This window comes from Neovison vison, chromosome 5 (assembly GCF_020171115.1).
Source record: "Neovison vison isolate M4711 chromosome 5, ASM_NN_V1, whole genome shotgun sequence".
NCBI lineage: Eukaryota > Metazoa > Chordata > Mammalia > Carnivora > Mustelidae > Neogale > Neogale vison.
Genome location: NC_058095.1, coordinates 83,295,513 through 83,311,674, shown reverse-complemented (window position 1 = coordinate 83,311,674; position 16,162 = coordinate 83,295,513). Strand labels below are relative to the sequence as shown.

General features: G+C 38.1%; 1 protein-coding gene across 2 annotated transcripts in view; it reads left to right on the top strand.

Moving 5' to 3' along the window:
• CRYL1 (crystallin lambda 1) overlaps positions 1-16,162 on the top strand; it is a 156,468-nt gene that overhangs the window by 46,778 nt on the left and 93,528 nt on the right. For both annotated transcript variants that reach the window (XM_044249388.1, XM_044249389.1), the window contains one exon: positions 5,652-5,778. In XM_044249388.1, coding sequence (XP_044105323.1) covers positions 5,652-5,778 — 127 coding nt within the window. The remainder of the gene's footprint in view (positions 1-5,651; positions 5,779-16,162) is intronic.

The following is a 16,162-nucleotide window of genomic DNA, read 5'->3' as shown; positions in this document are numbered from 1 at the left end:
AGAGGTACCCAGATTGCCTCTGTCAGTGGGGATTGATTGTGAGGCTCTTCAAGGAAGCAAGGGACACTGGAAGCTATCCCTGCAGCTACATCACTGTTGCAGAAATGGGACATTGTTCAGGCGACATCTGAGCTTCTGGTAGTCAGTCAACAGCTCTGGGAACTTTCAGCAGTTTTGGGGAGGATGGTTTCCTAGCTGGTCCTTGTCTGGGGTCCTGCCTTACTAAAGCCCACCATTGCAGTGGCTGTACTGTTGGATGTATGTCTATAGCTCCACCAACCCTTGACTAACCCACTTTGAGGGTCTTCATTTCAAACTGCCCAGCAGGGATCAACTAATTGATGGGCCATGTACCACGAGGCACAGGCTCCCAGTAGGCCGAACTCTGTTGGTAATGAAATCCTGAAAGGAGCTGGGGCGGGGGGTTGTTAGGTACACCAGGGCTCCCCAGATGGAAAACAGGAGCCCTGTGTCCTAAGTTCAAACTTGACAGGCTGGGACTCTGGTGTTAGGCAGCATTCATGAGGGAAGGAGTGGATGCAAACTTCTATTTTCTCCAGGAAACTGGCTACCTTGAATCTTTGGGTTTAAGCCAATAAATTGTGCCAATTAGTCCTATAAGTAAGTCCCACCAGACAGGATTTTTTTTCTTTCTTTCTTTTTTTTTTTTTTTACATGACAGAGCCTTCGTGGTTTAGTAGGAAGAGTGGGGAAAAAGCAGTTCTTATTCAGTATGTTTAAGGGAAGGAGTCAGAAGACTGTTTTCCACCCCACACGTGGCTAACGCTTTATATCCTTGAGTGAGTCTGTAACCAGTTTGGGCCTCAATTTCTGAAGCAACAGAGCGAATAGGCTAGATTATGTAAAAAAAGAAGCATTCTTTGTGTTTTGATGCATTTCAGAAATATATTGTTTTTAAGACTAAGTTTATTGGCTTCAGGTGAATTTTTAGGTATTATATATGTAAATATATATAATATTTATATAACACAATAATACATATAAATTATATATGTATATAAAATATATATATAAAATTTCCAAGTGGGCAAAATTGGGAAACAGAAGAGTAAGGCCTTACCAGTGGTAACTCTAAAAAGTTACCACTTTTTAAAAGAAAAAAGGGGTTTTTTTTTTGCTACACATATGAACAAGAACCATGTTTCGTCAATTAGCAATTGTATGTTATAAATTCATGTGCATAGTAGACATCATATTCACATTGAATAACTCATTACTGAAATGGATATATGTTATAGTATTTCTCTTTTCTCATGAAATATAAAATGCACATGATATTTAAGAATATTAGATTTTAAAGAAATAGTCTAGAGTTTAGTTTCTGGTAATATGGCAATTTGAGTATCCTGAAAGCCCTTTCCACTTCAAAATACTTAAAAGTATTAAGTAAATGTATAGCTTATAATGCATAGCTGAGCTGGCAAGAAAGTAATGGAAATTCCGAGAGGTCAAATTTGGGAGTGCAGATCCTAAAAGATATGTGGACATCACAGCTGCTCTAAGATATTTGCCAATCTTGCTTTGGTTCTAACAGCAACCCTTAGTCTGTGCAAGATGGGATATCCAATTGTAGACCCCCAAGTGAAGCTAGTATTCAGAGGGCAACACTGCTAGTGAAAGGAATAGTAGGACAAAATAACTAATCTGTATGTGGAGGCTTGTCTGTCTTGGCCTTGTTTCTGGGTGGAGGGGAGAAAGAGTTTCTCTGAGAATTTGTAACCACAAACCACCTTTCTAAGAGTTTGGAGCCCAAATTCTTATTACCTGTGTCGTCTTTAAACCGCTAATCCAAGAATTCAGATTGGTTCCTTTGTTAGTATTGCCTGCAGTGCCTATCAGAAGGAAGATGCATATCGTCTCCAGAATAATGTACCTTAAACCAGAGGATCAAGGAATTCCCACAGAATTCAGTGAACATCAGCTCACAGCTAAAAATCCCCAAATACATGAGAGACAAGGTTTTATGAGCATAGTAAACCGGAATTCGGATCTGAAGATATTTAGCATGGAATTTAGGAGATGAAAAGATGGAAAATGTGAAAAAGTAGTTAAGGAATATGGAAGATACAGAGAGGATACCCTACATATCTCATTAGAGGTCTGAAAGATTTAGAGAGAATAAGGAAGAACAATTTATGAAGATAAAATTATTGAGACTTCATTTCAGTTGAAGACATAGATCCTCATATTCTGAAAGAACAAAGTGTCCTAAGCAGGAGAAATAAAAAAGATAGCTGTATCTGTATACATCACAGGCAAGCTACACAACACCAAGGGACATAAGAAAAGTCTTAAAAGCAGTCAGAGAGAGAAGAAAAGACAGACTACCTATAAAAGAATGACAAATTGACGACAAACTTTTCAACAGCTAGTGGAATTCAGAATATGGCGGAAAAATACCCACAAAGTACAAAGAGCCAAACATAACCTAAGTATCTGATTTGAGGCAGCTTTAATAGATAAATCCTCTCTGTTCTGTAAGCACAATTTCAAACAGTAATTTTATAGGAATTCTACATATATCACATATTCTATTTGTTCTGAAAGGTTTTTGTTTGTTTGTTTTTTTAAGGGTAGTAAGCAGAACAATGATTCCCCCAAAGATGTCCATGTCCTAATTCCCAGAACCTGGGAATATATTACCTAACAAGGCAAAAGAGGTCATATGTGATTAAGTTAGGAATATGAATATGGGAGTTTATCCAGGTGGGCTCAATGTAATCACAAGGGTCCTTATCAGGGGAAGAGAGTCAGGAGAGCCAAAGAAGGAGGTGTGATGACCGCAGAGTTTGGACTGATGAGATTGTAGATTTCTCATCTGTTGCTAAGACACCACACAATACTCTAGACAACTAATACAGACTTCTTGATGAACTGGCAAAGAAACAGACCTTGTTTTGTATGTTTTCAGTTACTAACTTTATAAACCTCTACTTCAAAGTATGTGTAATGTTTAAAAATATTTTCCAATGCTTGCTCACTGGGGGTAGTGGTCAGGGGTACTCAGTTCCCAGCATTGACTTGTGCCAAGAGGGACTTCTGCATGTGTCCTTAGGTTCCTCCAAAGTAAGGGAGCCATTTTCTGGCCTGACTTCAAGATATATATATATTTTAGCTAATATATTATGGATCTTCCAAATTATCTATATGACAACAATCTCAGATTCTTCCTTTCCTTTAAAAAAAATTTGGGTTCAAGTTCCATGTGTGATGATGACGTGCAATGGTGTTTTTATCTTTGTCAACTCAGAAGCAGGAAAGAATTAGAATCTGCCTGATCATTTGTCAACTTGTTATCTTTGCCATGGAGCTTCTTTTTGCTAAGTGTAACCATCTGTTTGCATTTCAGCATATCTTTGAATTGTTTTTTTAAAGTAACAGTGGCAAGACAGTTTCTGTTTCTCAGTTTTTTAAAAAAGATTTTATTTATTTATTTGACAGACAGAGATCATAAGTAGGCAGAGACGCAGGCAGAGAGAGAGAGAGAGGAGGAAGCAGGCTCCCCGCTGAGCAGAGAGCCTGGGATTCTGGGACCATGATCTGAGCCAAAGGTAGAGGCTTCAACCCACTGAGCCTCCCAGGCGCCCCTCTGTTTCTCAATTTGTAGCTAAAACAAAATACAGGATGCATAGTTTTAAGAAGGAGAAAAAAACAAAAAAACAACAAAAGCACAGCCCCAAACATTTCGAGCTGGTCCAGCACTCATGGCTAGGCCATGGGATTTTCCTTTTGTACATAAACAGTCTCAAGAACCCCTCTCTGACAGAGTCACTCTTAGACCATGACAGAATGAGACAAAGCAAATTTTAAATTTGTCTAACCATGGACAAAAATGAGATCACTGTGCAACCCACAAATACTGAGCAGCCTTCTCTTGGCTAAAATGAATGACTGCTACTTCTTCACCCCGACAGCTTTATCTTCAGTCTAGTCTTTCCTCCAAACATTTATATTTATTGAGATATTCAATGTTCAAGTTTCCTTCTCTTTCTACAGCATCCAATCCAGTAAACTCAGACCCTCAGATTGTCTTCCAAATCACCCAACCAAAACTCAAATCCTGCTATGGGTTCCAGCTGACACTCTCTTACTAACACCCTACAGTTCCCCCTACTGGGCATTCTCCCTCAATGCAGAGAGTAACAAACCTGACTTGTTACACTGTAGGTTTATTCCTGATAGTCTTTGGCTGAAGACATTGACAGCTTAAAGATTAAAACTGTGAAGATGAAATGATGTAAAAATTATTTGACTCACTGGCAGAAATCCACAGAATCTTTTGGAAAGTATAAATGTTGTGTTTGTATATGTTGTATGTGTTTGTATTTATTTACTATGTTATGAATTATAAGCAGGACTGACTCCATAATTTGTGAGGCCAAGTGCAAATGAAACTGTGGGGCCCTCTGCTTGATATTCATTAAGCATTTTGAAACCGTGACTGCAGAGCATTAAACCCAGTGAGACCGTGCTTCTGAGCTCGGGTCTCTGTGACTGCATGAGTGATGCCCTGTGAAGCCCCTAGTCCAGACTGTGAGATACTTTCTTTCAATCATGTTCCCTCGGGATTGATGGAAGTAGGTGAAGAACTACTACTTTCTAATCTTCCCTCCTCTTGGCCTTGCCTCATCTCTTAAAAAAAAAAAAAAAGTCTGATTGTGGTAAAATACAACATCAAAGTTACTATCTTAATAATTTTGGGGAATACAGTTTAGTGATATCAAGTGTATTCTCATTGTTGTACAACCATCTATCTCCAAAAGGTCATCTTGTGAAACTGAAACTGTCCCCATTAAACCACAGGTACCCTACTCCAGCCCTGGCAGCCACCATTCTACTTCCTGCCTCTGAATGTCGCTATTCTAGGTACCTCATATAAGTGGAATCATACAGTATTTGTCTCTTTGTGACTGACTGATTTCACTTGGTGTCATGTCCTCAAGGTTCATCCATGCTGCAGATTTTCCTGCCCCCCCCCTTAAAAAAGATTATTTATTTATTTATTTATTTGAGGTCAGGGAGAGAGCACATGAGCAGGGGGGAGGAAAAGAGAGAGGGAGGAGCAGACTCCCTGCTGAGCAGAGAGCCTCTGATGCAGGGCTCTGAGGACCCTGAAATTATGACCTGATCCCAAGGCAGATGCTTAACCAACTGAGCCACCAAGGTATCCAATTTCCGGCCTTTTGAAGGCTGAATTCCATTCTATTGAATTCCATTGTATGTATGTACCACATTTGTTTTCATCCATATATGGACTTCTGGATTGTTTCATCTTTTGGCTGTTGTGAACAATGCTTCTATGAACATGAAGACACAAATGCCTATTTGAGTATCTGCTTTCACGTTGCGGGGATATTGACAGAATTGGAATTGCTGGATCATATGGTAGTTAGTACTCTTTTTTACTTTTTGAGAAACCATCAAACTGTTTGCTGCAGTGACTTCCCCTTTTACATTTCCACGACATTGTACATCCTCATTAACTCTTGTTTTATTTTCTATTTTTTAAATCCTTATGGGTGTAAAGTGGTATATCGTTGTGGTTTTGATTTGCATTTCCCTACTGATTTGCGTTTACCTTTGTTTTTAAATTTGCTTTAGAATACTCACAGGGTCACTCTTCTTTCTAGAAAAGAGATGAAGTTTCTGGAGCAGTCAGGTTCTCTGAAAGGCTCCCTGGGTGCTGAAGAACAGCTGTCACTCATCAGTGGGTGTTTGAATATTCAAGAGGCAGTAGAGGGCGCCATGCACATTCAGGTGAGTTGATATTACTCTCAAGTCTCTAAGGACTTGAAGAGATCGTCTCCAACCTCCTTGGAAGAACGTGGGGTTGCGGGGGGAGCAGGGGGGTGGGGGAGAGATAAAGGGCAGTGCAAGGTGTGGGCATCTTGTACACTGAAGGTCAGGGTTGTGTTTTATGTGATAGGAAGCATTGTTTCAAAACATCTCCTATAACATCTCCTCATCAAACTACTGTGATTAGATATTGTTTTTCAGAGGTATTAGAATTTTGAACAGAAATAGGTTTTCTGGACAGCTAACACTTTCACTTTACGTTTCTTTGAATGAGAGATTATATTCCTGTTCTCATATGTAATTGTAAAAACTTAAACCATCTGAAATACACACTTTCATTTCTGGTAACATTTGCACTTAACTTTTCCAACAACTTTACTTAGAAAAAGAACTCCTTGGGGCACTGTTGGCACAGCAGGGAAAGCTGCAGGCAGGCTCTCCAGGGGCTGTGCTGGCAATTGGTTGCCTGCCCACTCAGGAAAATCCCTCCTGAAGCTCCTGTGTCTATAGACAGCTCCTGCCTCTATATAAGAACCCAGATGTATAAACTTGTCTTTTAAAAATATTGCACTTATTGCCAAAAGGTTTAAGTGGATTTACCAAAAACTGAAAGAAGCGTCACTCCTGATACCCTTCTTATATTTTGTGAGGCTTTGCATTTCTGTTGACTCAGTGTTGAACATTTCATGTGGTTTCTGTGATGACATTCTCACCAATGATCTGGGAGCAAACCCAAAAGACTAAGTGTGTTTTATGGTCAGCAGCTGCACTGCGATTGAGGTCCAATACAGTTAATCAAGGTTCTCAGTCTTTGTAGCTCTAAAAGTTCTCTAGTCCATTTAACAAACACATGTCCAACAGAACGTAAGAAGAGACTGGATACATAAGATATGTCAATTCCATCTGTCTTTTGAGTATTTTCACCCCTGTCTCTCATTTGGTGAAGGCTGTATATAACTGGGGAGTCCTACAAGGGATCAGAAAGCTCCTACCGGAGCTTTCCAGTGCTGTCTCTTCCTACCCTCGTGGTGCTACTGGGTGCTGTCAGGGAGGGACTTGCTTCTGGGGAGCACAGAAGACTTGCAGCCATTCCAGTGTGAGCTCAGCAGAGAAGGTTCTTCACAGGCACTTTGTTTCTAAGGAAAGTGTATGCTTCCTATGCTGCTCCTGCTGGAGGAAGGAAAAACAGTTTGTTTTGTGGCTCCTGACATTAGAAAGGGCCTGTGGAAGCTTCCTGCCTTGGAGGTGGTGGTTGAGGACACAGACTTTTAGTCAAGCGGACTTTGCACCAAGCAGCTGTGTGTCCTTGTGAGTTTCTTAACTTTTAAGCCCCACTTTCTTATCTGGACATTGGGCATAATAAAGTGCACTAGATGGTTGTGAAGCGAACCATACAAGCTTACATCTAAGGTCACCCTCCTTGAAGGCAAGCTCCGTTTTTCCAATGAGAAGATTAAAAAAAATTCTTTTTGGGGTCAATTTGTTATATACTATTTATATGATACATATAAAATATTATAACCACATGATGTGATCTGAAATAAGACTATGTTACACATTACTGAAATATTTCTACTTTCCCACTTCACAAAGCACTTCTTTTTTAAAAAAATTAAAGTTTTATTTCTCTATTTGAGAAAGAGCATGAGAAGAGGGAGGGCCAGAGGGAAAAGACAAGCAGACTCCCCACTGGGTGCAGAGCCAGATGGGGCCACGTGACTGGCTGGGTGCCAGCTCAGTGAGGAACTCCACGCAGGGCTTGATCCAGGATCATCATGACATCATGACCGGAGCTGAAGTCAGATGCTTAACCAACTAAGCCACCCAGGCACTCCAAAGCACTTCTGTTCAAACTCTTAATAGGTGTCTCTGACTCCGGTGTCTTTGTCTTCAGTAGTGATGTTTTTGAGGCTCCTTTCCAGACAGAGTTTTCCAGAGCACATCACTGTTGCTTTCCTGAGATGCTGCTGTGCAGAGCCTTTTTAACCCACATATGACGTGACATTAGAAGTTTTATCTCCAGCTTCAACTACTAATTCTCAAACCTTCGGGTGTTTTTTTCTCTCTGCAGTGTTGTACTTGTGGTTCCTCAACATAACAACTGGCTGTGTTACTTTTTTTGTTTTAAAATTATCTTTATAAAGTTTATTTCTGAATTTCCCCGCACTAGCAATTGCTAAATCATGCCCTAGGGATAATTCAAATGTCTGTGTTAAATTTCTTTGTCTCCTGGTCCCATTTGAAAAACTGGGTTTTATCAGATGGTTTCTATGCTAGCATCATTGAATTAGTTCAGAAGAATGTGTCTTCCCCAAACAGTATATTATTTCTTTAAAAATGGAGATCCCTTCATAATAGAACTGTATAATGACTTCAATATAAGGCAAGTCTTTTATGGGATGATTTTTGGGAAATATGTTAAGTTATGATGCATGAAAATGCTTAACCACAGCACAATAGAAAATGCCTAAAAAATTGATAAGTAATTTTGTAATGTGACCATTTGTATACAAATTTGATAATAAATGATATGGGGTAATATATGTTGTTCCATGCAAAGTATTTAAAACTGCTCTTTAAGGTCTGTCTTTATTTTATAGATTGAATGTATTTACATGACATTTACATGTCAAGCAGCATCTATTATGCACAACACTAAGTGAGGCAGTGTAGGGAGAGGAATATAGGAAAGATGATGTAAACTCTACTAGGTTTATTTCCTATGAGAGATTAAGTTCTTCAGAAATTACTTGTACCTTTAGTCCCACAAAGATTAATGGAAAGGTGCACAGATCTGACCAGAGGCCTTGGGAAGTTTTGATGAAGATAGGATTTGAGAGCCTGCTTTGGCCTTTGACAAGTGGATTTTGGGGGCTGAGGAGGGGACAGTGTCTCAGAAAGAGATGAAAAGAGGATGAGAGGTGCCTGTGAGTTTGTCTGAAGCAACCAGAGTAGAATGGTGAGGCTGAGTCATAGGAGAGGTGGAAAAAGCCTGGAAGTAGAAGCTGAGTGGGGAATTCTTGGAATGCCAAACTGAAGACTTACTTAGATGAAAAGAGTTAACCTTTATAAAATGCTTGGAGTAATGCATGGCACATAAGAGCCCTATTTAAGTGTTCTCCTAAAGAAATTAAAGAGTTTGGGTTTCATTCTATATCCTGATTAGAACCCTCCAAGCAAGGTGTTTGGTAGAACAGTGAAATAGATCAGAAAGAAAAAAAGTCGAGATTTCATTTTTGTCTGTTGCTTTGACTGATTTTCTTGGACATGTTTACACATTTCTTTGTATGATATAGGGCAGATTTGATTTCCTAAATTTTGCAACCAATGCATATCAATTTCACCTTATGTTTATCAAAAAGTAAATAGACACTTCCAAATCAAAACTTGCCTAAAATTGTGTCATGTGTTTGTTAAATTACATTAGGTCTCTAACAACCTAAGAAAGTTAAAAATATGTTTGGAAGAGTAAAGAGTGAAGAAAGTTTAAGAAAATGCTGTATAGGTCCATCATTCCAAAAATGTCTTAACATTTTAATATATTTGTATTTCTTTCCCTTTCTCCTACTTATTTTTTGTCTTTCTCTAACACCCTTGACATTATACTGTAAACAGAATTTTATATCATTATTTTTGTTTAAAGTTTAGAGCACTACTTGCTATGTGATTTGCCTAAGATTCTAGCAGATAGAAGTATGGTTTTTGGACTTAAAATAATTGTTATGTTTATCATGTGATATCCAACCTGGAAGAACCTTCCATCTAAGAATGACATTAAAGCTGATGTTCCAAAATGCCATCTGTCAGGCAGCTACTCTACCAGGCCTCACAGTCCTGCCTTATCTTAGTACCCACAGACTTGGTAGCTGTACCCTTACCAGCTCTCATAATTCTCTTTTCCAATTTATAATAGGAAACATTCACAATGTAGGAAAATTAATCTAGGCTATTTGGAGGCATTTTTCTTACAAAAAGAAAATGAACATTACTTTTGGGAGTTTGTGAGTTAACAAATAAGCAAAACCACATTGCTTGCCACACAGTTGTTCAACTACAAAAGTCCCACTGTAAGATTTACTGAGTCCCCAAGGATCAAAGCCCCAGCAAGGTGAGTATAACTCTCTGTGGTAGATTTGTCTTTTACCCAAACCCCAGAGGGCAGGAGCATGGATCAGAAAGTTCCTTAATTGACCGCTGAAATGTGGGAGCATACAAGAATGAAACCTGAATTTCTAGAACTTAGTGCAATTTGGAAATCAAATCTTGCCTAGCAAGAAAATCGACTATGCTGGAAAAATAAGTTTATTCTGAAAAGCCTGTCTAAAGCTTTGACTGACTCTGAAAGAGCATTAAGCCTCATTAGCCATGATACAGAGCTTTATCTGATCTCCGGAATTTAAGACTTGAGACTGAAGTAGCTGGTAGGAGCCGTGGGAATGGCTTATGGAATTAGGGAGTTTAAATGGACTTGCCTTATGCAGAAATCAAGGACAACTGCTGAAATCTGGAAGGAAGAATTAAATCATCTGTATGGATAAGAAGAATTTACATCTGAACTTCACCTTTAAAATTTAGAGGATGCTGGTCATTTTGATGAGGACTTTCAGACTCTCAGTAATTATAGGATGGAGTATTCATAAACACTGAATTTACTTTTTCTTAAAGGATGGGAGCTTGTTGGACTTTTGGTCTTGGTTCACTGAGGCTCGGAATAATCCTTTCAGTAGGCATGGGGGTGTGGGTGTAGGGTGCTCATGTAGTGAAGGGCACATGGGGCAGCCAACACTGAAACATACAGGAGTGTACATGGAAACTTGAATTTCATTTTTCCTGTTCCATGTGCTTTTAAAATTTTATTTATTTATTTATTTTTAAAAGATTTTATTTCTTTATTTGACAGAAAGAGAGAGAGATCACAAGTAGGCAGAGAGGCAGGCAGAGAGAGAGATGGAGGGAAGCAGGCTTCCTGCCGAGCAGAGAGCCCGATGCAGGACTCGATCCCAGGACCCTGAGATCACGACTCAAGCCAAAAGCAGAGCTTTAATCCACTGAGCCACCCAGGCACCCCCCCCCATGTGCTTTTTTTAAAGAAAAATTTGTAAAATCAGATTTATTGAAGTATAGTTTACATATAATAAAATTCACCAGTTTCAGTGACCAGGTTTATATGTTTTTACAAATGCATATAATGATGGAGCCACTATCACATTCACACTTGAGAACATTTCCATTACTGCACAGAATGCCCTCCTTCTCCTTGTGGTCAGTCTCCTCTACCCTTCAGGTCCTGGTAATCAGGCATCTGTTTTTTTGTCCCTATAGTTTTGCCTTTTCCATAATATTCCAGATATTTCCTAATTTCCCTTAAGACCTCCACTTTCACTCATGGATTAATGAAGTGGGTTAACATACAGATTGGGGGGAGCTTTCCAGATATATTTCTGTTATTATTTCTAGTCTAATTCCATTATGATCCCCAAACATACTTTACAAGATTCCAGTTCTATTTATTGAAGTGTGTTTTATGATCCATCATATAGTCGCTTTTGGTGAATATTCCAAGTGAGGTAGAAAAAATGTTTATTCTGCTGTTGGGTGGAGTGAACTATAAATATCAATCAGATCAAGTTGCTTATAGTCTTAGTCACGTCTTTTCCACCCTAATGGAATTTCCATCTACTTATTCTGTCACTGAGAGAAAAGTGTTGAAGTCTACACTCTAATATGGATTTATTTCTCAATGAATTCAAACTAAGCATATAGTTGAGTCTCACTTTTTTAATCGCAGCTCACAGTCTATGTCTTTTTTCTTTTTTTAAAGATTTTATTTATTTATTTGACAGACCGAGATCACAAGTAGACAGAGAGGCAGGCAGAGAGAGAGAGAAGGAAGCAGGCTCTCCGCTGAGCAGAGAGCCTGATGCAGGGCTTGATCCCAGGACCCTGGGATTATGACCTGAGCTGAAGGTAGAGGCTTTAACCCACTGAGCCACCCAGGTGTCCCACAGTCTATGTCTTTTAATTAGCATGTTTAGTCCATTAAATTTAATGTAATTATTGATGTGGGTGGACTAAAATTCTACCTTATTGTTTTCCATTTGTTCTATTTACTTTTTTAAAGTTTTTATTTAAATTCCAGTTAGTTAACTTACAGTGTAATATTTGTTACAGGTGTACACTATAGTGATTCAACACTTCAATATATCAGCCAGTGCTCATCACAAAAATTGCACTCCTCACTCCCCATCACCTATTTCATCCATCCTCCCACTCACATCCCCTCTGGTAACCATCAGTTCTTTAGAGTTCTCTCTGGTTAAGAGTCTCTTTCTTGGTTTGCCTCTCTCTCTCTCTTTATCCTTTGCTCATTTGTTTTGTTTCTCAAATTTCACATATAAGTGAAATCATATGGTATTTATTTTTTTCTTAGTTGGCTTAGCATAATATTCTCTAACTCCATCCATCTCATCACAAAATGGCAAGATTTCATTCTTTTTTATGGCTGAGTAATATTCCATTGTAGATATACAACATCTTTTTTATCCATTCATCAGTTGATGGATACTTGGGCTTTTTCCATAATTGGCTATTGTAAATTATACTGCTATAAACATCAGGGGGCAGTTATCCCATTGAATTATTATTTTTGTATCCTTTGGGTAAATACCTAGTTGTGCAATTGGTGGGTCATAGGGTAGTTCTATTTTTTTTTTTAAGATTTTATTTATTTATTTGACAGAGAGAGGGATCACAAGTAGGCAGAGAGGCAGGCAGAGAGAGAGAGGAGGGAACAGGCTCCCCGCTGAGCAGAGAGCCCGATGCGGGACTCGATCCCAGGACCCTGAGATCATGACCTGAGCCGAAGGCAGCGGCTTAACCCACTGAGCCACCCAGGCGCCCGGGTAGTTCTATTTTTAACTTTGAGGAATCGCCATACTGTTTTCCATAGTGGCTGCACTAGTTTGCATTCTCACCAATAGTATAAGAGGGTTCCCATTTCACTACATCCTCGCCAGTACCTGTTGTTTCTTGTGCTTTTGATTTTAGCCATTTTGACAGATGTGAGGTGATATCTTATTGTAGTTTTGATTTGTATGTCTCCGATTATCATTGATATTAGCATCTTTTCATGTGTCTGTTGATCATTGGGATGTCTTCCTTGGAAAAATGTCTATTCATATCTTCTGCCCATTTCTTGACTGGATTTTTTTTTTGGGGGGTGTTGAGTTTTCTAAATTCTTTATAGATTTTGGATACTAACCCTTTATCACATATGTCATTTGCAAATATCTTCTCCCGTTCCTAGGTAGGTTGCTTTTAGTTCTGCTGATTGTTTCGTTTACTGTGCAGAAACTTTTTATTTTGAGGTAGTCCCCAAAATATATTTTTGCTTTTGTTTTCCTTGCTTCAGGAGACATATCTAGAAAAAAGTTGCTGTGGCCAGTGTCAGAGAAATTACTGTCTCTGATTTATTCAAGGACTTTTATGGTTTCAAGTCTTACATTTAGGTCTTTAATCCATTTTGAGTTTATTTTTGTATATGGTGAAAGATAATGGTCCAGTTTCATTTTTTTGCATGTGACTGTCCAGTTTTCCCAACACCATTTATTGAAGAAGCAGTCATTTTCCAAATGGGTATTCTTTCCTGCTTTGTTGAAGATTAACTGACATATAATTGTCGGTTCATTTCTGCATTTTCTCTTCTGTTCCATTGATCTATGTGTCTGTTTTTATGCCAGTACCATACTGTTTTGATTACTACAGCTTTGTACTATGACCTGAAGTCCAGAATTGTGATACCTCCAGGTTTGCTTTTCTTTTTCGAGATTGCTTTGGCTATTAGGGGTCTTGTGTGGGTCCATACAAATTTTAAGATTATTTGTTTTAGTTCTGTGACAAATGCAGTTGGTGTTTTGATAGGGATTACATTAAGTGTATAGATTGCTTTAGGTAGTATAGACATTTTAACAATGTTTGCTTTTCCAGTCCATGAGGATGGAACATCTTTCAATTTCTTTGTGCCATCTTTAGTTTCTTTCATCAGTGTTTGATAATTTTCAGAGTACAGGTCTTTCACTTCTTTGATTAGGTTCATTCCTAGGTATCTTGTTACTTTCGATGTGATCAGAAGTGGGATTGATTCCTTAATTTCTCTTCCTGCTGCTTCATTATTGGTGTACAGAAAGACAAGAGATATCTGTATATTGATTTTGAGTCCTGTAACTTTACTGAATTCATTTATCAGTTCTAACAGTTTTTTGGTGGAATCTTTGGGTTTTCTATAGAGAGTGTCATCTGCAAATAGTGAAAGTTTTACTTTTTTCTTGCTGTTTTGCACACCTTTTATTTCTTTTTGTTGTCTGATAGCTAGGCCTTCCAGTACTACATTGAATTAAAGTGGTGAGGGTGGACATGCCTTTCTTGTTCCTGACCAAAGCTCTCAGTTTTTCCCCATGTAGGATGTTGTTAGCTCTGGATTTTTCATATGTGGCTTTTATTATGTTGAGATAAGCTCCTTCTAAACCTTTTTGGTTGAAAGTTTTTATTGTGAATGGATGTTGTCCTTTGTCAAATGCTTTTTCTGCATCTACTGAAATGATCACACTGTTCTTATCTTTTCTCTTATTAATGTGTTCTATCATGTTCTTTGGTTTGCGTATATTGAGCCACAGTTGCAACCCAAGAATAAATCCCACTTTATTGTGGTGAATGATTTTTTTTTTAATAGACATGGAGCCCAAAACAGGGCCTGAACTCATGATCCTGAGATCAAAACCCAAGCTGAGATCAAGAGTTGAACACTCAGCCTCCTGAGCCACCCAGAAGCCCTATGAATGACTTTTTTCATGTATTGTTGGATTTGGTTTGCTGGTGTTTTGCTGAGGACTTTTGCATCCATGTTCCTCAGAGATATTGGCTTGTAGTTCTCTTTTTTAGTGGTATCTTTATCTGGTTTTGGTATCAGGTAATGCTGGCTTCACAGAACAAATTTGGAAATTTTCTTCCTTTTCTATTTTTTGGAATAGGTTGAGAAGAATAGGTGTTAACTGTTCTTTAAATGTTGGCTAGAATTTGCCTATGAAGCCATCTGGTCCTGGAGTTTTGCTTGTTGGGAGTTTTTTGATTACTGACTCAATTTCTTTGCTGGTTCTCTGTTCAAATTTTCAATTTTTCTTGTTTCAGTTTTGGTGATTTATATGTTTTTAGGGAATTTATCCATTTCTTATAGGTTGTCCAATTTGTTGGCATAAGTTTTTCATAATTACCTCTTACAATTGTATTTCTGTGTTATTGGTTGTTACTTCTTCTCTTTCATTTGTGATTTTATTTGCTTGGGTCCTTTCTTTTTTCTTTTTGATAAGTCTGGCTAGAGTTTATCAAATTCATTAATTTTTTCAAAGACCCACCTCTTGGTTTCATTGATATGTTCTATTGTTTTTTTAGTTTCTATATCATTTATGTCTGCTCTGATCTTTATTATTTCCTTCCTTCTGCTGGGTTTGGGCTTTGTTTGTTGTTTTTTCTTCTAACTCTTTTAGATATAAGGTTAGGTTTTTGAAATTTTTCTTGTTTCTTGACGTAGGCCTGTGTTGCTTTATACTTCTGTCTTAGAACCGCTTTTGATGCATCCCAAAGGTTTTAGATCCTTTTGTTTTCATTTTCATTTGTTTCTATGTACTTTTTTACTTCTTTTATTTCCTGGTTGGCCCATTCATTGTTTAGTAGCATGTTCTTTAACTTTTATGTATTTGTGGTCTTTCCAGATTTTTTCTTGTGGTTGACTTCTAGTTTCATAGTGCTGTGGTCAGAAAAGGTGCATGGTATTATTTCAGTCTTCTTGAATTGGCTGAGGCCTGTTTTGTGGCCTTATATGTGATCTATTCTGGAGAATATTCCATGTGCTTTTGAAAAGAATGTATATTCTGATGTTTTAGGATGGAATGTTCTGAATGTATCTGTTAAATCTGACTGTTTCAATGTACCATTCAAAGCCCTTGTTTCCTTATTGATCTTCTGCTTAGATGATCTGTCCATTGCTATGAGTGGGGTGTTACAGTTCCCTACTACTATTGTATTATTATAGATTAGTTCCTTTATGTTTGTTATTAACTATTTTCTGTATTTGGGTACTCCCATGTTGGGTGCAAACTATTTATAATTGTTATATCTTCTTGTTGGTTTGTCCCTTTATTATTATTATTATTTTTTTTTTTTGTGGTTGCCAGATTTTATTGGTTAATATTCTTTTTTTTTTTTCAATTTTTTTTCAGAAAAACAGTATTCATTATTTTTTCACCACACCCAGTGCTCCATGCAAGCCGTGCCCTCTATAATACCCACCACC